Raw genomic sequence first — 23,063 nt, 5'->3', positions numbered from 1 at the left:
TACCACTTAGCACTCCCTCACTCCTCTCGATCTGTTTCCTCTCATCATCAAGGGACTTGGAGTAAGTGGTCACATTTCCTTGAGGTTTAGGAAGGGTAGGTAGGAAGAGATGATTTCACCATTTGTCCATAGCAATCTTGGGCAAATTTTCCTCATTTGGAACACCATGCCTTGCAAACCAATTGGCACCCAAGCATAAGTGTCCAAAGTCCAAAGAAAATATATCACACCAAACCTCCTCATAGTACCTATTTTCGGGTAAAGAAAACCTTCACTCTCGAAAGCTCTATGGCCTTCCAAGAAATATGGAAAATGTTTCGACATTCAAGGTATCCCCAAATAGTCGACCGTAAACGGAGTGATGCAGTTCACATAGCACCAATCATCGAGAACAGGAATGTATCCCGGAACTTAACAAATATCTATCTTTCTAGTGCCAACTTGTCTTCTCGGATTAACATTGTAAAGCTTCATGTATTCTTTCGGCACATAGGACTTCCTGAACCTCTTCAAGGCACTCCATGTTTTAGTGGATTCTTTTGCAAGTTCCCACCATCTTAGTGCTTGACGTTGAATGTGTTTCATGGCATATGTGGCTTGTTCGACTTCGCTTATATTATAGGCCTTGAAAAACCTTTCACATTGCCATTCCCAATCAAGATAAGCCTTGGGATCATGTTCTCCTTCAAAGATAGGGAGAGGTGCTCTAGGGAGATCACGACTTATACTATACCCTTCATATCCACCTTGGTTACTATTCCTCAATGTTTGAGCACTAGAACAAGAAGAAGAAGGGTAAGATGCAGTATCCCTAGACATTCGAGATGCATAGTCAAAACTTCTCATTGGATGACTTCTACTCAAAGTAGAGTAACCACTCGCACCAATTCAACTTTGATAAGAAGTGCCACAAGATGAGGAATACGAATCTTTACAAGCCTCATGTACATTCCCACCATGATTCTTATAAGGTGCATAGGAGAAAGGACTATACCTCACATCTTCTTCATCCCCACTCCCCACATGCTCCATTGTCAACATAAAAACCATCGCAAGGCTCTTCATCCTCTCCATATTCACCATAAGAACTAGAGTCACCATTTGCCTCATATTCTTCTCCGAAATATTAGCCTTCATTCCCATGGCTCTTGATCATGGCTATATTCATAGCCTCCATAATCACCATCTTCATCATAGTCATAGCCTTCATCACCACAATCATAGTCTCCTCTGTCGTAGTCATATGTATTCGAGGCTACCGACTACAAATTTCCTTATAACTCTATGTACATACAAAACGAGCAAAAATTTCAGTAGTAAAAGCTCCACACCAACACTCATAAGTTTCTCACCTTTGTATGCGTCACAATTGGATCGGCTGGTGCTGAAGATTGCTTATACTTTGGAGGTACACAAGGTATCGATCGCTACTCTTGGCTGAAGCGGATTCTTGTTTCAAGAAAGTCGAATGACTCAATTACAAGCTAACAAACTTTCACCAAATAACTACGAAATAAAACTAGAAAACCTCAAAAGAAAAAAGACTAACAAAGAAAAGGACTCAAGAACTAATCAACAACTAAGTAGGATAATTACTAGTTGGAAATTTGTTTTAATAATCAAGAAAAGAGATTAGGAATCAAAGAAATGAAACTAGAAGTTAAAAACCTAAGATTGGGGGTAAAAAGGGCATGGGATCTCCAAAACTCAAATTTCTTTCACCAAAACTGCTTTTCCCAAAGCCAAAATTGTATTACCATCACCAAACTTGGCTTGCATCGCCGAATTACATAGCAAAAATCACTTTTGCATCGTCAAATTTGTTTTCTGCTGCGCAGAATTGTACGGAACTTGGAGGTGGCGATTGGCGATGCTCTTGGCACTTTTTTGTTGAGCCAAACACTTTGGCTGAGCGCTTTTGGTGCGCGAAAATGGGCAGTAAGTCAAGCCCAAACATTCAGCTGAAGAAGCTTCCAAGAATTGAACTCTCTGTTGTCTTGTCCTTTTGTACCTCTTTTTTTGTCTTTTTTCCACTTTTGGATTCCCTTTTGTACCAACACCCAAACACTTTTCAAGAGATGAAGAATATGAAGAACACCCAAGAACAACAAGAATTTCAAAATTTATAACTTCATTTCAACGCAGAATTCGACGATTTGAGATCTAAGCTCTCCTCATCATGGGTAACAATCTCCAACAACTTTAAACCTCAAATTCCAAACCAAAATTTTCAGATCTAAAAACCAATTGACAATTTTCTTCAAGCCAAGAAAAACACCATGAACATGAAGAACACCCAAATCAAAACCACAATGGATTTTTACTCCTTTAAGGACATTTCAGATTTGAACTCCAAATGAGAAGGAGAACAAACCCCAATACTCAAGAGCCTCTAATTTAACCTAGATCTACAAACCCACTTGATGAGTTTTCAAGTTCTTCACCTCCAACAAAAAGTAGATCTTTCCAATCAAACCCAATCAAGCTAGTTTCTCGGATCTAGCTGAAAACTCAAAGACTCAAAAATCAAAATTTATGGGATTTTAAAAAAAAAAAATTATTTTCATGACAACAAAACCCAAGACTAGAATAGTCGGAACGATCCTAAGCTCAGCTCTGATACCAGATGATTCAAACCAAAAATACGAAAGGCAAAAATAAAACAAAATAAATGATAAATGATAGAATTGAAATGTGGAAAATAAAAAGATAAAAAGATATGCACAAGAAGATAAGAAAAAGGACAACTGAAGGATATTTCGGATTCAACGACCTTCCTTAAGATTATCAACAAACACCTATCCCTTAGAATGACCACGAGGGAATCGAAACTCCCTTACAACCACCGTTTCTACGCAATAATCAACATCGGTTTTTCCAGCACTCACTCCTTCAAGAGTCTCACAATATCAATAGTCATAAAAATCTACCTAAGGAAATGAAACACGAGCTATTTATAGTCTAGGCTAGGCCTTATTACAAATGGGTCCAAAAGTGACCCAACAAGGAAGCTGCCACGTTTGGCGATGGGGTGGAATAATTGGCGACATGACAATGGTATTGGCGATGCATCTTGGTGTCACCAAAGTTGACAGAATGTCCTTTGGCCCCTCCTTTGCTTGGTTAGTTCTTCTATGCTCCAAGATACCTTCCAAACGTGATATTGTTCGTCTACGAGCTCCTTCCAATGCTTCAAGCTCGTTCTCGTTCTCCATGCAGTTACAAAGCTTCCAAAGTAGTGATCTAAGGACAATTCTACTAACTTATTGGCTTGGCTTCTTGTGCAGTTGCTTGAGAAAGTTCGGATTGCACCAACACTCCTTAAGATTGCATGCCAAAGGGTCCTCCATACACGTCCTTGTGTCCTCAAGATGATCATGGTTTGGATCCCCTTGCATTGACCTTGAATTATGGTCTAAAAAGGTTGGCGCTAATTTAGCTTGTATCAAAAGATGAACTATTAGATTTCCTGCCCAATCATTTGGAACCATATGCCCCAATTGAAAATTTTAAAGATGAGATACATCAAAAAACTACTAGTGTTACACTTGTACAGAGCTTTGCCCTAATTTTTTAGATCAGGTAAATAGTTTCATTAATCACAGGGCCAAAAACGATCGTATACAAGAAGTATACCAAAAAGTAAAGAACCTACAACATGACGCACTAAATGGGTGCACCAAATAAATAAGGGGCCAGAGGCTACTCCTCAGCTGCCAAAAGACAATTCTACCCCTTCAAAAGCCCTCCTATTTCTTTCACTATAAACGATCCACATCAAAGCTAAAGAGACAACATTCCAAGCTTTGCACTTTCTTCTACTTCTTCCAAGTTTCCAGCAAGATAACGTATCCTTCACAGATCTAGGCATAGGGAAGGATACCAACATTTACAATCAAACCTTGCTTATCGTCTGAACCAAGCATCAAGTTGGATGTGTAGAGATTTCCACATCCCAATAGGCCACCGGGGTCAAATGGGAGAAGTAGCCAAGGACATAGGTCACGGCTATTCTTTCTTTCCCCTATGGTGCCATCCCCAAAATTAGGCATAGCCTCTATACTACCATTGACAATATTATGAGCAAAAGGAGAGTAGAGAAAAGTGTGACACAAAACTTCAACTATGGTGTCCCCAGGCATGTACTCACTAATAGTTTCAAAATCATTTCCATAAGTATGCTCAACCTAGGAAACACACAAGGAAGAAGTAAATGGAATTTCTAAACAAACACCACCTTCTCTTTCAAAGGAGCAATCCTCAAGTAGACACAAACCACCATTAACATCAAAGGGATCACAACTCAAGTTGTCATAAGGGTCAAGCAATTCATCCCCATATTTACCAAACAAAGATGGGGTGTCATACAAAGGATCACAATCAAGATCATTTTTCGAAGAACAATCATTAATTGGGTTTCTTAAACATTCAACCGAGTCAAAGTCTTCATAACCCAATTGATCATTCATTTCCACAAGTATGAGATCACTATCAAGAATTGGATGGCTAGCATAATCTTCACTTAATCCTATATCCTTAATGGATTTCAAGAAATAGGATATCATGTGAATCATAAGCATACCACCTTTACTTTTAAACACACCATCTTGCACTTCACTAGGTGTCATGCAAGGAGTGATCTCACTTTTAACACAAGACATCTTGCTTTGAGAGAGGTTCACTTTTCAAAGGTAAGGAGTTTAAGCATAAAAGTTCACTCTCACAAAGACATATGTCATGCTTCACAACATTTTCATCCATATGAAATCTTTGAGCAAAACTATCATTAAGTCCTTCATCTCACAATATGCTCAAAGAATCATCCCCATTCTCATGATCAACTCTATCAACATCATCACTAACTTAAGACTCATCAAACACACCATACACACCATACACATGCTCAAGTAGTGGACTACATTCATGAGTAAGTTGATCATTATACACCACTAGTTGTTGGCCATTCACATGCCAACATAGATTCACCTTGGTTTTCCCGAGGGTCAACTAGTGTGTGAATACTTTCATCACTTGGCAATGGGACCTTATTCAAGTTACAAGTGCTAGCACTAGGTGGACATAAATCATTCTTACGATAAGAATCAATTTCGTCATCTATAGGATCAACTAGTGCTTGCATGCTTACAACAAGAATTTGATCTTCATGCAATCTAGCAATACCAAGAGTATCACAAAGGGAAGACTAACGCAATTCTCCTCTAAGCAGACGACCAACTACATCCACTTGGCTGTTACTAGCCACATACAGCCACATCACAACATTCTAAGTTTGTAGGAGTGTAGGAGATAGCATTGTTACCTTGTAGCTAACATGATAGCATTGTTACCTTGTAGCTAACATGAGGTACGGCCTTTACCTTGGTGTGTATCATGGCAGCTCACTTGCTCCTTTGGGAAGCTCTCATCACAAGGGAGTTGGTCAAGTCTTCTCCCTTGATTCATCTCTCCATCACTCTTCCCAAAGTTGAAATTCTTAGCCAAGAACTCCGATAAATCATAAAGCATGTGTTCGTAAAATGCTAGTAAATGCTAGTACATGGTTACTGGGTAACAAGAAATTTGCAGCATTTTACCTAGTATCAACCTTATTGTTCTATTGGAGTTTGTAAGGCTTGGGATGCCCTTGAGTAGGAAGTTCCAAGAGATTAACAAGGGTACAAGATACGGCATTAATGCTTTTCTCCCCTTAATGGCCAAGGAACATATATTCTCCATTATCTCAAACCTTGTATAACAAAGGATTTTTCTTTGATAAATCTCCTCTTTCAAAGGCTCCCACACTATGTGCCTCAATGAATAAGAGAGACTTCAATCTAACTCCAATTGCTAACCTTCCCCTTCTAGGATCGTCATGTTTGGTCCATGAGTTGGGGAATCTTGTTGTTCTTTCCTACCGTCTTTCTCTACATGGATGGGTAGGTTTTGGTCGAGTGGAGCTTGGAATGGGGAAATTGGATTTGGTGGAGGTTGAGGCATTCAGTTAAGTGGAGCTTGGAATAGAGGAATTGGGTTTGGTGTAGGTTGGGGCATTTGGGTTGCAACTCCTTTGAACGACACCAACTCCGTGTGTAGCCTTTCAACTTTTCAGTAGATAGCTTCAATAGAGGCCAAGATAGCATTAGCAGCGTTTTTGTCCATGGTACCTAAGAAAAAAAAAGACACCTATAAAATAGCATACACGTTAGCACAAAAAGAGAGTATCCTCACAACTCTACACACCTTACTTGCCTCACACTTGATTTCACAAGTGTTGAATGTTGGCTTATAATCCGTGAGATGTTGAGGGATGATATCTACTCTTGCGCGGAATGGATTTTCGTTTGAGGGACTCAAATAAATCTCGTACGAACTTAAACCAAGAAGCTACAACGAATTGAAAACAAGAAAAGCACACAAAGAAAAAAGACACGAAAGAAACGGATTCAAAGCCAACTCACAACTAAGTAGGTGATTACTAGATGCTAATTAGCATTAGAATTAAGAAAAGAAACCTAAGAATCAAAGAAAAGAAACTAAGAATCTAAATTTGAGCTTAGGGTATTTGGACGGTTGATGACGTGGTTGGCTCGATGAATGTTGGTTGACTTCAAGCTCAAAAGAGTTTGAATTTTCTTGTGCCACCCCGCCCCCCTACTTTCCTTTGTTTTCTTTAAGAATATTGACCCTTTTTGATGCCTTTTGCTTCATTCTTTCTTTGAAAGACTTGGAATATTCTTTGAGACAAGAAGTTCCAAACCTTCTCTTACCTCCTTTTTGGATCAAACAACCATTTCTTTTAATGTTCTTCTTCAACAATATATGAAGATGATGAAGAACACCAAGAACATTCAAACTTGAACCCTAAGCAAATGACCTCAGAATTTGATGATTTTTGATTCTCCAAGCTCACATTGAACTCCCAAACACAACCAACACACGTTCAAGCCCAAATCTCAACAAAAACCTTCCAAATTTGAGAAACCCACCTTCAAGTTTCTTTAACTCAAGCTCAACAATGGTGGATGACTCAAATCAACCCGAAATAAGCTCAAATTCGAGATCTAGACTCACTTAGTGTTAGAGAACAATGATCTAACACTAGAAACACCAAAAGACACAAAAATCTAAGACCTAAAGTTTCGGCCTAGGGGTAAAACGGGAATACTACGGTTTTTTTTAATTGTCAATTTTGACACTTCTTTTTTTGTAGATTTTCAAGATAACAAACCCAAGATTGACTTCGTAAGTATGAAATCAAGCTCAGATCTAATACCAAATGATATGGATCTAGCTACAAAATATGAAATCTAAAAAAAGAGCAGTCCGGTGCACTAAAGCTACCGCTATGCACAGTGTCCGAGAAGGACCCCACCACAAGGGTGTATCGTACGCAGCCTTATCTTGCATTTCTGCCAGAGGCTGTTTCCAAGGCTTGAACCCATGACCTCCGGGTCACAGTAACTTTACCAGTGACATAAGAAACTACAAGGAATTAAGAACCAATGAGTGTATCAAACTCGAAGACCCCTAAAACTCATAAAATTGAACACCAATTTCTTACGTCGCCCAAGAGGGATTCAATACCCTCAAAACACCCATTTCTAAGCAAACAATCAACTCAAGTTTTACCAACACTCTTTCAAGAGTAATGTTCATTCATTATCATAGATAAGCTAGGGAAGAAAATAACCTAGGGATATCTACTTATAGTCTTAAGCTAAGCTATTACAATGGGCCCAAAAATGGCCCATAAACCAAGTGGAGTGAGATGGGAATAAGCCCAACATAAATGACCAATTTTGTCCAAGTTTGGCGGCCCATGTGAAGCGATGAAGCTTTGTAAAGTTTGGCTTCCCCGATCAATCCTCATCACTTGGAACTCTCGGGTAGACATCAAGGCAAGCCCCCAAGCAAACTTCCATACATGGAATTGCTCTATGGTGTGCTCAAAACGGGTCCTCGAGAGGACCAAGGCTTGAGCCTTTATGTAACGGCCTCGAATGATGTCATCAAAAGCTATGATGGTCATTTGGCTCGTATCACTAGGAGATAGCAGATACAGTGTGGAATTAGTCGAAGAGCGTGCTAGCGGGCTCAAACACCACCATAAAAAAAAAGGTTGATACTTTGCATGTTAAGCAATATGGGAGCCTTTCAAGACAGATAAACTGAAGTGATACATTATGCTATTGGCAACATGTCAATAGTGATACAGAATGGTTACATAGTCTTACTTTTTGAACTATCTACAGAAGTCAGAAAATTACCCACAAATTATGACAACTGGATGCTTGTCCATCTCCATAACATCCATAAATTGGGAGTGTATAGCATCAGGCACCTAATGAGAAATAACAGGACTTCGACTCATTTACAGAACTATGGGAAATGGAATCACAAGAGAAAATAAAATAGTGTATTTCAAAGAATTGTGTTGACAACCACAAACACATAGAAAACATAGAAAATATTAATGTAGCGAAAGCAGATGCAAGCCATGCATGTCTATATTTATACTGGAAAAGAGAATATAAGCCCATAAATGCGCACAAATCAGTGATCCCCTTATTATATTTGCCTAATGATCATGAATTGCATTAATGCAATCAGTAATACTGTTTCAAGGGATTTCCAGAATCCCCAGCATAAAAATCTCTACAAAAAATTTCACCAGCATAAAAAGGGATTTTCATTACCAATGGTGTTTCACCCCGTCCTTCATCAGCGAGAACATGCCCAGTTATTAACAAAAGTGAGTAGAGCTCCTCCAAAGTTTGAGTTGGATCAGTAAAGCCTCTGCCCTACACATGACAAGAAAACTGTGGCTTACAGACAGCAATTTATACACACATGTACGGTGGACATATAAATATAATTAGCAGACATGTAAGACTGTACAAGGGAAGGGATTTCAAAAATTGTTACTCCCTCTTGTCCCAATTCATGTGACACACTTTCCTTTTTAGTCAGTCCCAAAAAGAATGACACATTTCTCTATTTAGTAACAATGTTAACTTTAAAATACCCATTTAACCTTTAATGAAATGATTTACAACCCCACAAACACAAACATCTGACTTATTTTAGACCACAAATTTCAAAAGTTTTTCTTCCTTTCTATAACTCCGTGCCAAGTCAAACCAGGGGCGAAGCCTTCGACGGAAAAATATACTATTATACATGATTAAAATTATTTTTTATGTGGTTACAGTAGGTGTTGAGCCCCCTTTGACTAAGTTTTCTTTGAATACCCCCTTAGTTGAAATCCTAAGTTTCCTTTGAATATGGAACCCCCTTCGTTGAAATCCTGGCTCCGCCTCTGAGTCAAACAACATCACATAAATTGGGAGGGAGGGAGTCTATTAATAAAACAAATACAAGAACATAACCAGTGTAATCCACATATTAATAAAACAAATAGATAAAAGGGGGAAATGTGAAAAATGAGGTGCTCAATACATCCTGAAAACATTGCCTACAAGTCAACAAATAATTACATAAAAGGAAAAAGTTCGGTAAGTCAGCATTCCCTGTGTTTTTTTATTTTTATTTTTTTATTTTTTGCATTCCCTGTATGAAGAATAACTGAACTAGCAAAAATCAGAAACATAATTATACTGGACATGCATTTGCTCCAAAAATTGACTCTTCCAACATGAAAAGAGAAGCCTCACAGGAAGTCAAAGCAGAAAAGACAACACCAAGGGAACATGGAGCAAGAATCTCCTAGGGAGAAGTTTGGAGATAGAAAATGCAGATAGACAATACAATAATGGTGAAATCACTACCAGAAGAAAGATAAAAGTGGCAGGTTGATTGAGTTTGACATGTACGTATTTCAAAAATATCAATTTTTTAAGGAACTCAAAGATTTGTACCAATAACCAAGAAATTGAGAAAACCTAAATGATGTTCAAAAATATGAAAAGATAATAAGTAGAAAAGATAAATTCAGAAAGGGGAGAAGTTTGCTAGGTGAATGTACAGTCTGAATAACCATACACAGCGGAAGCTCAAAACAACAAGAGGTTAAAGTAACAAAGTACCTGTTGTAGACGGGCAAATTTCTCAGAGAAGAGACTTGTCAATAAGGGAACAGCAACATTAATAGCTGCTCGAGCAATAAGTGCATACGAACTTAATCTTTCATCCATGGCTAAAAACAAAACTAAGACAGAATAAGAAATAAGTACAAAAAGGGGAAAAAGATAAAAGGAAACAACTGCTAAGATATAAAGGATAACAAAGTACAAACACGATTGAAATGTAAGACAGTAAAAAGGAGGAATCGAAAAAAGAAGCTTAAAAATAATTAATGCATGAAGTATATTTAACTACCAGCAATAGAAGCCTGAAGATAATCAGCCTCATTGTCATCACTGAAGGCTGATGCAGAAGCAGCTACACAAGAGATCATGTTACAAAGTGACCAAGACAATAAGAACTTTAAATCAAGAATTTATATTTGTATTAGATCGAGAATTACCTCTTAGCTCAGACTCTACAATCAGGGCAAAGAGATGAGATGCAGCACTAACCCCATCCGAAGGAATAACCGCATGGCTAATAGAACCGTCCAAAGGCTGAAAATGTTGTGCATAATATATATTAACATAAGAGTCCAGATATGTAAAAGACTATTAATGTAGGTGTATGTGTATGGATCACACACGAATATATGTGTGTGCCAGTGTCTGTGTGTGCATGCGCACGCGCGCACGTGTGTGTAGTATATTAGTGTATGAACATAGATGCCATGATCTCCATCTAAAAAGTTGCATTTTACATATTTTAACTACGAAGTTTTTAAGCTCTATTTTATTTTTGGAGGTGTTTGGAAAAGACAAAAAGTGTGTTTAAGCACTTTCTTTTAGGCTGAAAAAGTACAAAATAAGCTAAAAGCCAAAGGTTGGGTATTCCCAACTTATAGATTTTAGCTTTTAGCTTATAAGCTACCTTTTTAATTTTTATTTTTAAAAAAAAAAAAAAAAATACAATCCACACACCCCCGAAATTTCAGCAACATAACCATGCCATACTAGGTTGTGATCTATGTTGCTCAGACTCTCAAAACTGTTGCAGCACCCGTGTCGGATCATCCTCAAAAAGTGCAGTACTTTTGGAGGATCCGAAGCACCCACCAACATTTTTGAAGAGTCTAAACAGCATAGGATGTAATTATCCTATGTGGTATTTCATGCTACACACATTTAGATCTTCAAAGTTTATAAGATAGGCTAGCTTTTTTCAAACAGGGTAAACATGTAAATACTCGGGAAACAATAGAGAATCTCACAACCACATAAAATCAGTGAGAGACATTGCACCGCCAACATTTTTGCATCCTGTGGCAAGGAAATCCTAAAATAGGCTACGGCTCGGGCTCTGTGAAGCTTAAGCAATGCATTTAAAGCTGAAGAGCCATCAAATTCCGCAACTTAAGGAAACTAATTAAATTCTGAAAGTAAGCCCACACGACCAGATTTCTGTACACCAAAGGCTGCTAAAACGACCCTCTTCCAACCCCTCAAAAAATACAACAAAAAGGTAAGGTAGAGAGACAGAGAGAGAATGCAACAAACCACTTCAACTCCTGTTATAATCAAAACGCAATCCAGAATGGATTGGATATATGAATTGTTAATTTACAACTATTCGGTTTTTCCATATCAAGTGCTTGTAGAAATATCCTAAAGACCCAATTTTATTTAATTTTAAAAATATGGCAACCCTGTTCCTTTAAAAAGAAAAAGAAAAACGTTGCACGATACTCCAATAGGTCTTTTCCCACTTTGCTCCCTAACTGGCTCAAACCCCAAACCTCATGTTTGAAGGTGGAGGGCCCTAACCACTAGACTACCACTCCCATGTTATTTCTGTTTCTTTTTTTTTTCCTATTTTATATCACAACTCCTACATAGTTGGTGATCTGAAAGAAGCTCAGCCCTGTTGAATAGCATCAGTTGCACACTTTTGTCTCTAAAGTTTTCATACCTGTGTGCAGTTCCTAGCTCTTGTTGCTTATGTATGATTATATCTAAGCTGAGAAGGGAAACGAAAACCAATTGTCCTAGAACTACAATTATGAAAGATTAATTTAATATAAACCTTAAGGCAACGGGTGAGGTGACCAGTACCTTTATGAACCACTTGGGAAGTGTTTACACGACCATGTGACACAGAAATATAACTCAATACAACCAATGATAGCATAGAGAAGTAGCGCCTCCTCCTCCATCATGACATGTACTTAAAAGGGAAAACGCTCCTAACGATGAGTCCGAAAAAGAAACAAATAGGCAGTCGGACCGCTGCTCCAAGATCAAATGGTGTTCTTGAAAATTGGTATTTGGGAGTAGGAAAGCTAACCCTCCAAAATCTTTAGACAGTTGAAACGGTAAGATTGCTTTCCAGATGCAAAAAAAAATTAAACAATCAGGGCACTCTACTCAAAAATACTTAACACATATTGTCCCCTATGCAGACTTGTTAACTCCTCGTCACAGCATAATGTCCTCTCTTCCGCTATAATAAAAAGGTGAGCTAGGATAAGTCTAGCATACAAATGTAAAAAGCCTAGAAAAATGTCATGTTTGTTAGGCTTAAGGTGCTGCACATGCTTTGGTAAAGAAAGGCCCAAACTTGAAAAGAATTGCATACATAATACTTCCTCCATTCCAATTTATATGGAAGAGATTATATGGTACAGAGACTTTCGAAATTTGTGGTCTTAAGCATTTGCATAGCAATAAAGCTTTTCACTGTTAATATAGAAATAGGAATAGGATTTTATATAATGTCTATAATGTGGTATCTATAAATAGGGCTTAGTGTAATAATTTTGAAAACAATTCAATAATATTTTTCTCCTTTCTTTTTCACATGGCATTTTGCGATATATAAAGTTAGCTCCAAGCATCTTGACTGCTTTTCGAGGACCGAAGTCAAGAGCAAATCACTGGATATATAGATGTTGATTGGGCAAGATCCCCTTCTTATAGACTCTCTACATCTGGATATTGTGTTTTAATCGGAGGTAATCTAATGTCCCGGAAGAGTAAGAAACAGACTCTGCTTGCATGAGAAGCACAATCTAAAGCAACGGCTGTAGCAGCTTGTGTGCTAGGTTGGGTTAACCAGTTGCTCGGGAATTAAAATTTGGAGAAATCCATTAGATGGAACTTGTGTGTGATAATCAAGCAGCCCTATATATTGCATTGAATGAATCCGGTATTTCACAAGCAGACAAACCACATTGAAATTGACAGCCTCTTTATCAAAAAAGATACTCTAGAAGACATTGCTACAAAATTTGTGAAGTCAAGTACTCAGATTGCAGATACTTTCACCAATTCGCTCACTGATCCTTTTATTAGTTACATCTGTAACAAGTTCGGAACATATGACTTGTATGCACTAGCTTGAGGGGAAGCGTTAAAATAGAAATAGGAACAGGATTATATATAGAATCCAACAAGGAAAAAGAATGTAAGGACATATAATCATTGCATTCCAAGAATACTATAACCAATCAAACAATCATGCAGAAGCCTAAACCATGCTAACAGGATTAGAATGGTGCATCCAGAATTTAAACCTCAAGATATAGGTAGAATCAGACTCATTAGTTATGGTCACTATGTTGAAAGAAGGGACCAACATCCCTTGGAAACTTAAAGACACTATTGGCGAAAATTAAAAATCTGATTAGCCAAGGAAACTATATGATCAACCACTATTATAGGAAGCTAACAGTGCAGCAGATGAGCTTGCTAATATGGGGGTAACATATAAGCAAAGCTCTTTATTCATCAGCAGTTTCTCTGCCAAGGCAAATTAGAGCTATAATGAAGATGGACACAAAACATGGTGACTTTCAGAATCACACTAAGGAAAGGAAGCTTCAATATAGATACAGGCAAACTCCCTCATGGAGCTATTTTTGCTAAGAAGGATTACCCAAGAACCTCTTCTGTTAGACTAACTTTAGTCCTTTTTTTGTGCAATATAAGCTCTATTTTTTAAGCTATTGTAGAATATTACGTTGCACAGGTTGGAGTGCCATCCCTCTTATGGGAAGAAGAGGTTTTTGGTCTAATGTCCCCCTCTCCCAAGTACCAACTCTTTTGCAAATGATGTTATAGAGCTATGGTCTGGCCAAACCCCCCTTAATACATGGAGGATTGTTTACTAAAAAAAAAAATAGACCTGACATTTCTTTTCTTGCGAGTCCTGAGCCAGCAGGGGTCTATCAGAAACAGCCTCTCTACTTCATCTACTTCATCTGAGATAGTGATATGGACTGCGTACACATTACCCTCCCCAGACCCCACTATGTGGGAATATACTGGGTATGTTGTTGTTGTTGAGTGTTGTAACTCAGTTTATGGATTCCCCACGTAATAGTCGTTGCGATGCAGTTGTCCACATTCTACGATATATAAGGTCAGCTCCAGGCAAAGGACTACTCTGAGAATCTAGACCATGAGCAAATCATTGGATAAACAGATGTTGATATCTGGGCAAGATCACCTCCTGATAGAGAGAACAAACATCTGGATATCGTGTTTTAGTAGGAGGTAAATTTGGTGTACTAGAACAGTAAGAAACAGAATGCGGTTACTTGATCTAGTGCAAAAGAAGAATATTGAGCACTGGCTGTTGCAACTTGTGAGCTTGTCTAGACCAAACATTTGTTCGAAAAATTAAAATTTGGAGAAATCAATCCGATAGAACTTGTGTGTGATAATCAAGCAGCATTTCATTTTGCATCAAATCTAATATTTCACGAGATGACTAAGCACTTTGAAATTGATTGTTACTTGTTAGTTGTCAAAGAAAAGCTACTCTCAGAAGATATTATTACGAAATTTGAGAAATCAGGTGATCAACTTGTAGATGCACTCACCAAAAAGGTTACCGCACCCATGTCGGATCCTCCAAAACACCCTACTTTTGAAGGATCTGACATGTATTCGTTGACATTTTCGAAGAATCCGAGCAATATATAACTTTTCACGAAGTCCCTCAATGGTCCCCATATCAGTTACATCAGTAACAACCTTGATTCATATGTGATATGACTTATATGCATCAACTTGGGTGAGAGTGTTGTTACAGAAGTAGCCGAGTAGGAATATGATTGTATACAACCTACTACATGGAAAAGGATTATAATGTAGCGCCTATAAATATGATTCAGTGTAATAATGTAGGCAACACAATCCAATAATATTTTTCTCCTTTATTTCTCAGAACCATATAAAAATATCAAAGAAAGGACAAATATACCCCTGAACTATCATAAATGGTACGCATATTATCCTTCGTTATACTTTTGGGTATGTATATACCTTTGTCATCAACCTTTTGGGTTGTATATACCCTTTACCCAAACAGCGGGACATATGGCATTATCCTAGGTATTACCTGATTTTTATTTAATTTACAAAAAGAGACAAATATACCCTCGAACTATCATAAATAGTACGCATATACCCTCCGTTAAACTTTGGGTATATGTATACCCAATCTTTTGGGCTGGATGGAGTCCTTAAAGTGAAAGAACAAGCAATTTCACCACAAAGACAAGTCCTCATTGAATTAGTAATAGAATCACAGCTAATTTCAAACATGATGTAATATCTAATTTATGGAATTAAAAAGGAAATCAAAAAATTAAATCAGGTTTGGTGCTGAGAACAAAAATTTAGAGCTTGAATAGACAAAAAATTCTAGGGTTTGAAGTGAGGGAACAGAAGAATGACGAACGAGAGGTTTCTTAATCGTTTTAATGTTGCCACTTGAATCGGATTTTTAATTTTGGGTCTCGGGTTGGACTTTTAATTTCGGGTTTTAATTGGGTTGGGGAATGGATTGTTGGGTGAGTTATTTTTATTTCAGTTAAAATAAATGAAAATTGAGTAAATGCATAGGATAATGTCACGTGTACTACTGTTTAGGTAAATGGTATATACAACCAAAAAGATTGACGGCAAGGGTATATACATACCCAAAGTAAAATGGAGGGTATATTGTACCATTTATAATAGTTCGGGAGTATATTTGTCTCTTTTTTCGTAAAATAAATAAAAATTGGGTAAATGTCTAGGATGATGCCACGTGTCCCGTAAATGCCTAGGATGATGACACGTGTCCCGCCGTTTGGGTGAAGGGTATATACAACCCAACAGATTGACGGCAAGGATATATACGTACCCAAAGTATAACGAAGGGTATATTCGTATCATTATGCAGCTTTAACTTTCACAATTAGTTTCTTATACTTAATTATAAATTCTAATTTCTGAACACAAGTATATTCATTTATTACATTTTATCAATTAAAATATCGCTTCACCAGCAACATTTAACATTTAGTGCCACTCTCTTCAAGAGGGAGCCTTTGGCCGGATGGGTCCACACACTAGTGTTTTGGTGCTACAACTGAAATGTTGCATAAGCGAGATGAAGTACCCAATCAACACTGAAACTAAGTTCCGTACTTAAATGCACCTCAAGCATGCCGAATAACATCAGAAGCCCATAACTTTTCCAGTAACATCAGTGGAAACTTTATAAAGAAATACCATCAGAAGTGTAGTCCAAGCGTCCAACAAGATATCACGTGCTACCCAGCTCCACGTCTCCTCTTCAGTGTGGTTTCCCATAAGGTCTTTAATGACTTCACACATCAGGGCGGACAACAAACTAAGTGTGCCATAAGGTCTGAGCATTAAAGTAGAAGTGATTAACATTCTCACCAGAGAAAAACTGGAGGATAACCACTAAACATATATATGATTTTAATAGACTTCAGTAGTTCATCGGATACTAGCAGGGTGGTTACTGCTGACCTTATAGACTTCAGCAGTTCATCAAATACTAGCAGGGTGGTTACATTTGTCATGTATAGTAAGGCTCGGCATCCATCAAGGAATTCACTGAACAAAATTGAAAAATAGGTCAGGCATAGCACATTAATAGAAAATAGACAGGTATCGGTGCCAATGTTAACCTTTCGCTTTTTCCATTCTCTATTGCTTTTGAAACTACATCAGGGGGATCTATCCATGGTATAATTCCAGACAAAAGATGCAGGAGGTGCTGTTTTTGAGTAATCCCGTCACCTGCATCCACAAAAAGAGGTAACCGAATGAGCACCCAAAGTTCCCACCGTTAAATACTGTGAAAAGTTAACATATATTGGAAAAGACGGCCAGAAGCAATAATCAAGACAGCTGTCACTTACTATTAAGGTATGAGCAGTAAGATGAAATCCCTTTTTTACAGAAATTCATATAGAAAGATCACACAATCCTCAACAACAGCATACGCAGTGTAATCCTACAAGTGGGGTCCGGGGAGGGTAGGATGTTTGCAGATTTCTACCTTTAAGTCAAGTTCTCACGATCCTCGAGGTGTCAAAATCAGGGTATAGTAAAGGAGAAAAATGAGAAGAAAAAAAAGATAATAGTGGTACTTAAACTAGATCATAGGTTCGTAATTTAATTACTTCGTGAGATACTGTCTTCCTCTTCCTCCTGATCAGGGGCAGATCCAAGATCTGATGAAAATGGGTGTACTATTAAATAGAGGTGGATCCAGAATTCGAATTTGGTGGATTCAATCTTTAGGTTCTTACCATTGAATCCAATACACTAAAGAAATTATAGGTTCAAAATTTTATTTTTTTTGTGAAATTTTAGTATTGTTTTGAACATTTATATCTATAATATAATGTGTCGAAAATGTTGGGACCAATTGAACCCATTGACAAAATGCTACATATTCCACTGCAACTAGTTCTAATATAGACATTTAATTATACTCCCTCCATTCACTTTTACTTGTCATGTTTCATTTCTCGAGAGTCAAACCCCTTAAACTTAGACCAATATTTTAAGATGTATTTTGTAATCACATTAATCTAAGAAGGGTTGCAATTTATAGTATTTTTCGTATAGTTTTTGAACATTTAAAATTTAAATTTAAAATATTGAATTAATTTGATTCAATTTAGCTGCGAAGATTAGTCAAATTGACTATAGTGAAGCGACACTTCACAAGTAAAAGTGAACGGAGGGAGTATAAATTTTAACAGTGACAAAGAGACTAGGAATTTAAATGTGTTGGACATGGGAATTTTAAAGAATATACCAAGAAAAGAAAAGAACAAAAAAGAAAAAAGAACAATTAATTAAAACTTAAAAAGGAACATCAGACATGGACATACCCATACCCATCCCCCTGGTGAACCCAATTCTAGAAAAGAAGGATAAAGAAACAACAAGAAGCCTCACTTATAGAGGTGCACTTAATAATCATTGCCACCACATGAAGTATTGAGTTTGAGTGCACACATATTTACTTGAGTGCTTTTGAAGAGCTACAACATTGCTATACATGATCTAAGAAGGGGAGCATGGGTAAACGCCCCACCACTATATCCTCCACTACTCACGATAAGTATAAAAGGTAGAGTAGGAGATAGAAAGTTACAAGCATATTGTGAAGTTCTACACCTTTTCACAAAATCCTTAGAGTAGTTTCGTCCATTTTAATACAAGAAAAGTATTTGGCTTCAAAGTTACAAAACTTCCAGCATATTATTACACGTTCCCAACTTTTCCTAAGAGATTACAACAACAACAACAAACCCAGTGTATTCCCATCAAGTGGGGTCTGGAGAGGGTAGAGTGTACGCAGTCCATACCTCTACCTCCACAGAAGTAGAGAGGCTGTTTTCAATAGACCCCCGGCTCAAGATAAAGAAAAGTAAACCAAAGCATAATTAAATAAGAAGCAAGATGGAAAACATTACATGAAGTTAAGCCATATCAATTGAACAAAACGAGGAACAAATGGTAAAATGTTGGCAATATAATTTTTTTTAACAAAATGAGTAAGTATGAGATTTGAAGGGGAGACTTGGAGTAACTGGTAAAGTTGTTGTCATCTGACCAAGAGGTCATGATTCAAACCTTCGCAGCAGCACCTTGCAGAAATATAAGGTGAGGCTGCATACAATAGATCCTTGTGGTCGGGCCCTTCCCCAGACCTTGCGTCATAGCCTGCTTAGTGCATCGAACTGCCCTTTTAGTATGAGATTTATCAGGCATGAAATAAAAATGGGAGTTGGAGCCTGGGTTGAGCATAACATAGTATATTAGGCCGGAAGAGCTACATCTTCGCAATGGTATTCACTCTTTTATGGTACCATAACATAGTATATTAGGCCGGAAAAGTTCCATCTTCGCAATGGTATTCACTCTTTTATGGTACCATCAATATGATCAATACTCGATTAGCGTTAATGAACAACTTGACAATCATGAAGAGCAAACAACCTCAATTTAATCACAGGAGTCAGGAATAATGTAGTAAAAGAAAAGTAACGACAAACTTGATGGAGAGCTAGTATGAGTACCAGATGAAAATAATAATGTAGTAAAAGAAAAGTAACGACAAACTTGATGGAGAGCTAGTATGAGTACCAGATGAAAATATTGTTCCCGACAAGGAGTAGAATTGAACTATAAGCTTTCGAGCAGAGACTGCAAGAGGACAATCAATCCAGTATCCTTCACATGAAAACTTCTGCCTCAGCACCTCATAAAAGCTCAAAAGCCACCCAACGTGACCACTTGACACAAGTATACCCCGCCAGGAGGATCCAGGCTACAAGTAATGAAGAGAACAAGAATAAATTATTAAAAAGATTAGTAGCTAGAATGTATAGTGGAAACAATCCAACATCTGACAGGAAAAATAGAATCAATAGGTATTTTAAAATAAGAGAGAATTTACCAAGAAAAAGAAGAAGAAAATGAGGTATCTTGGAGCAAAACAAAATAATTAAGTACATAGAGCTATTGAGTGGTGATGAAGATCAGTGTACCAGACATCATGAAATAGCTTAATGAATTAGCAACACATATAATCACTCCATCCCACTTCAGCAATACCCTACTTAGTAGGTGGGGTACTACAGAGCACCCAAGTGTTGTCGTCATATATGCATATCAGACACTTCATTTACTAGAAGAGAGAGATCTTATATGGAGACATACAGCTTCAAAAACTGAAAAAAAATGAGTCTGAAATGCCTAAGTTGTTCCACTTTAGCATATTAGAAAACAAGTGTGTCAGCTGTGTATAATAGATGACTGATTTTCAGCCCTTCCCCTCTCCCTCTGTGAAACCTCTAAACCCAACAACCAACCCTTCAGCTTTCCTCATCATTAAGGCCTTCCATTGCCATAATTTTAAAGAGAGAGAGAGAGAGAGAGAGAATCTCCTTGCCTCATCCCTCTGTGTGAAAGAAAAAATCCTTCAGGTGACCCATTGATCGAGATGGAGAATCTTACTGTGCTACAGAACTTCATCTAGTTAACCCATTTCTCTCCAAAATGCATCCTTCAGAATACTGATAGGGAAATTCCAATAGACATAGTCTATCAAGCTTTCATACAATCCCTGTTTTTTCCCTTTAACCATGAGTCCACACATTATTTGCAATCAAAGAGGCATCCATTATCGGCCTTCCATTAATGAATTCCATTTTATGTCTATCCACCAACTTGTGAATCATTGTTTTAAATTTCTCTGTTAGCACTCTACAGATTTTATATTTTTAAAAAAAAACTGGTAACTTTCTTTGGGGATTATCTTAACAGATATGCACGCTACCTATCAAACCTCTGGTAGATCTGAAGTCCCTCAGCTCCTTTGCCCCATTCTTTATTGGAATAAAAGCTACAGTATGCTGCATCCGGAACTCTTTTCAAACTATTCCCTTGAATGAAATTTTCCATGGTCTTCATAACATCTTCCTTACTTAAGTTTATTCTTTGTTGTTTGTCACCGATTACCTCTTTTCTTTCCAAGCCAATGATTTAGTCTGTGTTTTCTTGTTTAGGCTGGGGTCTAAATTTCATAGACATGGATATGTGTACAACTCCTACCCTTTGTTGCTGCCTTCTTGTAGTTCTTGATTCTTGTTCTTGTGTTCTTGAACTACACTCAATTTGGAGGTTTCAAGATTTGACCTTGTGTTTCTGCCTCATTGATGACTAGGCTAACCAAAAGAATAGAGACAATGCAGAAAGACAATGCAGCTAAGAAAGTTTCCTTGAAGAATCGATCTTCTGATCATCTCTGCCACAAGACACTTGCAAAAGACAATGCAGAAACAGATGAGTTCATTCCATTTCTTTTCCTATACATAATGCAACGAATCAAGATCATGGATATATAAAATTTTCTCAACCACAGCAGTTAGTCATACTAAGTCTCGCATGTAAACAGGACCAACCAAGCTATGTTGCTCAGACTCACCAAAAATGCTGCCGTGCCTTTGTCAGATCCTCCAAAAATCCACTACATTTGGAGGATCTGACACGCAACTGTAGGTATTTTTGAAGAGTCCGAGCAACAAAGGACCAAGTACGTGCATAATTTTCAAAGGAAGCCTCTCATGTAACAAGGACAAAGTAAACACATTAATTTCAATGGAACTTTTGTTTGACAAATAGAAGGTGTTGGATAGAAGCTTCTTGCAGGCTGAGTACAAACTGGGTATAACATCAACGTTTACAAGTGAAGGTCTGTGGGTTCAAGTTAACCAGGCTGCCTGCATCAGGGTACTTTTATTTTTTCGGCAATTTTCCTCTTGTTTACGCTGCACTTGTCGAAGAGTTCGAGCGACAAAGGACCAAATACGTGCATAATATTCAAAGGAAGCCTCTCATGTAACAAGGACCGAGTAAACACATTAATTTCAATGGAACTTATGCTTGACAAATAGAAGGTGTTGGATAGAACAGGCTGAGTACAAACTGGTTATAAGATCAAAGTTTACAAGTGAAGGTTTGGGGGGTTCAATTGAACTAGGCTGCCTGCATCAGAGTACATTTTTTCGGCTATTTTCCTGTTGTTTACGCTACACTTGTGGAAGCGTTTGGTCACTCTTAGATACAACACCAACAAAACTATAGCATGTGGAAACATCAAGCACATGAATGACTCTTTGTTCTTTCTATTGCATTCATGTAAAAATAAAAGGGTTAAGTCATCGCTAGGCACCTAAAGTTGTCCCAAAAATTCACTAAGGCTTGTACCTATCAGGCCCCTAACCCACCCGAATTTTGATCCAATCAGGCCTTTTTTTGTCAATCAGCTAAAAGTCGAAGTGTGTGCAACATACACGTGATGATGTGGAAAAAATGACGAATTAAAACATGACACGTGGCATTAAATCCAAAAATATTTTAAAAAAATTTATAACTAATTAAATTATAATTTAAAAAGAATTATAATATTTAAAAAAAAAAAAAAAGTAAATACCCCCCCCCCCTTTCATTCTTCTTCTCCAGCTACTTGCCCAGTATTCCAAAAAAAAAAAAAAGATTTTCACTTTTAACATAGCAAAAAAAACTCGTCATCTTTGAATGGCATTTCAACTTGGGAATGCAGAACTTCAACTTGTTCACCCCTCCCTCCTCCATCAACTTCCCTTCATCATCCTATGTCGCCATTGGAGACAAAATCAATGGCGACCAGAAGAACAAAAAGCTGTGAAGACGAAATCAATCGTCATTGGAGTTGTGAAGACGACGAAGACGCGGGGGGGAGGGGGGGTTGAAGAAGACGATTTTCTCTTCTCCATTTTCTTCAAAAAGCTGAACTTTTAAAAAAAAAAAAAATTAAAAACTGGTTTCCGGCATTGATTCGAACGTGTAAATTCGAACAATTTTAGAATTTTGAAGTTGATTTTCCGTCGAAAATGCATTCCTCAGAATTTTTTAATGAAAACAGGAGACAACGATGATGGGAAGGGGGGGTTGACGACAATCTGTTTTCTTTTCTAGTTTTCATCATTGCTGTCAAAGCAATTAAGCAAAAACCCACTAGATAATAATGCAATACATTGAATTTAACTACAGAAATTAGCAAATGCCAATGATTTTATGATCTGGGGTTCTTGTTTAGTGACTGGAAATGGAGAATTCTGTTCAAGAAATGAATCAAATATCACCTGAATTTGATGAAGACGACATGAA

At 37.5% G+C, this 23,063-nt stretch overlaps 1 protein-coding gene across 11 annotated transcripts in view; it reads right to left on the bottom strand.

Moving 5' to 3' along the window:
* The window catches only part of LOC107867880 (exportin-4), a 109,284-nt gene that overhangs the window by 45,880 nt on the left and 40,341 nt on the right, over positions 1-23,063 (bottom strand). For 9 of the 11 annotated variants that reach the window (XR_007055075.1, XR_007055076.1, XR_007055073.1 and 6 more), the window contains 9 exons: positions 19,497-19,680; positions 17,018-17,129; positions 16,857-16,943; positions 16,590-16,728; positions 10,487-10,583; positions 10,339-10,401; positions 10,047-10,168; positions 8,697-8,801; positions 8,268-8,341 (listed from right to left, as the gene is read on the bottom strand). Coding sequence is in view for 7 of the 11 variants with exons in the window: in XM_047411946.1 (XP_047267902.1) it covers positions 8,268-8,341; positions 8,697-8,801; positions 10,047-10,168; positions 10,339-10,401; positions 10,487-10,583; positions 16,590-16,728; positions 16,857-16,943; positions 17,018-17,129; positions 19,497-19,680 (983 nt within the window). In the remaining 4 variants the exon portion in view is untranslated. The remainder of the gene's footprint in view (positions 1-8,267; positions 8,342-8,696; positions 8,802-10,046; positions 10,169-10,338; positions 10,402-10,486; positions 10,584-16,589; positions 16,729-16,856; positions 16,944-17,017; positions 17,130-19,496; positions 19,681-23,063) is intronic. The other 2 variants (XM_047411943.1, XM_047411947.1) reach the window with 1 other exon arrangement.

The sequence above is a fragment of the Capsicum annuum genome, chromosome 4 (genome assembly GCF_002878395.1).
Source record: "Capsicum annuum cultivar UCD-10X-F1 chromosome 4, UCD10Xv1.1, whole genome shotgun sequence".
Lineage (NCBI taxonomy): Eukaryota > Viridiplantae > Streptophyta > Magnoliopsida > Solanales > Solanaceae > Capsicum > Capsicum annuum.
The sequence above is the reverse complement of the archived record's forward strand: the minus strand, read 5'-3'. Positions and strand labels throughout refer to the sequence as shown.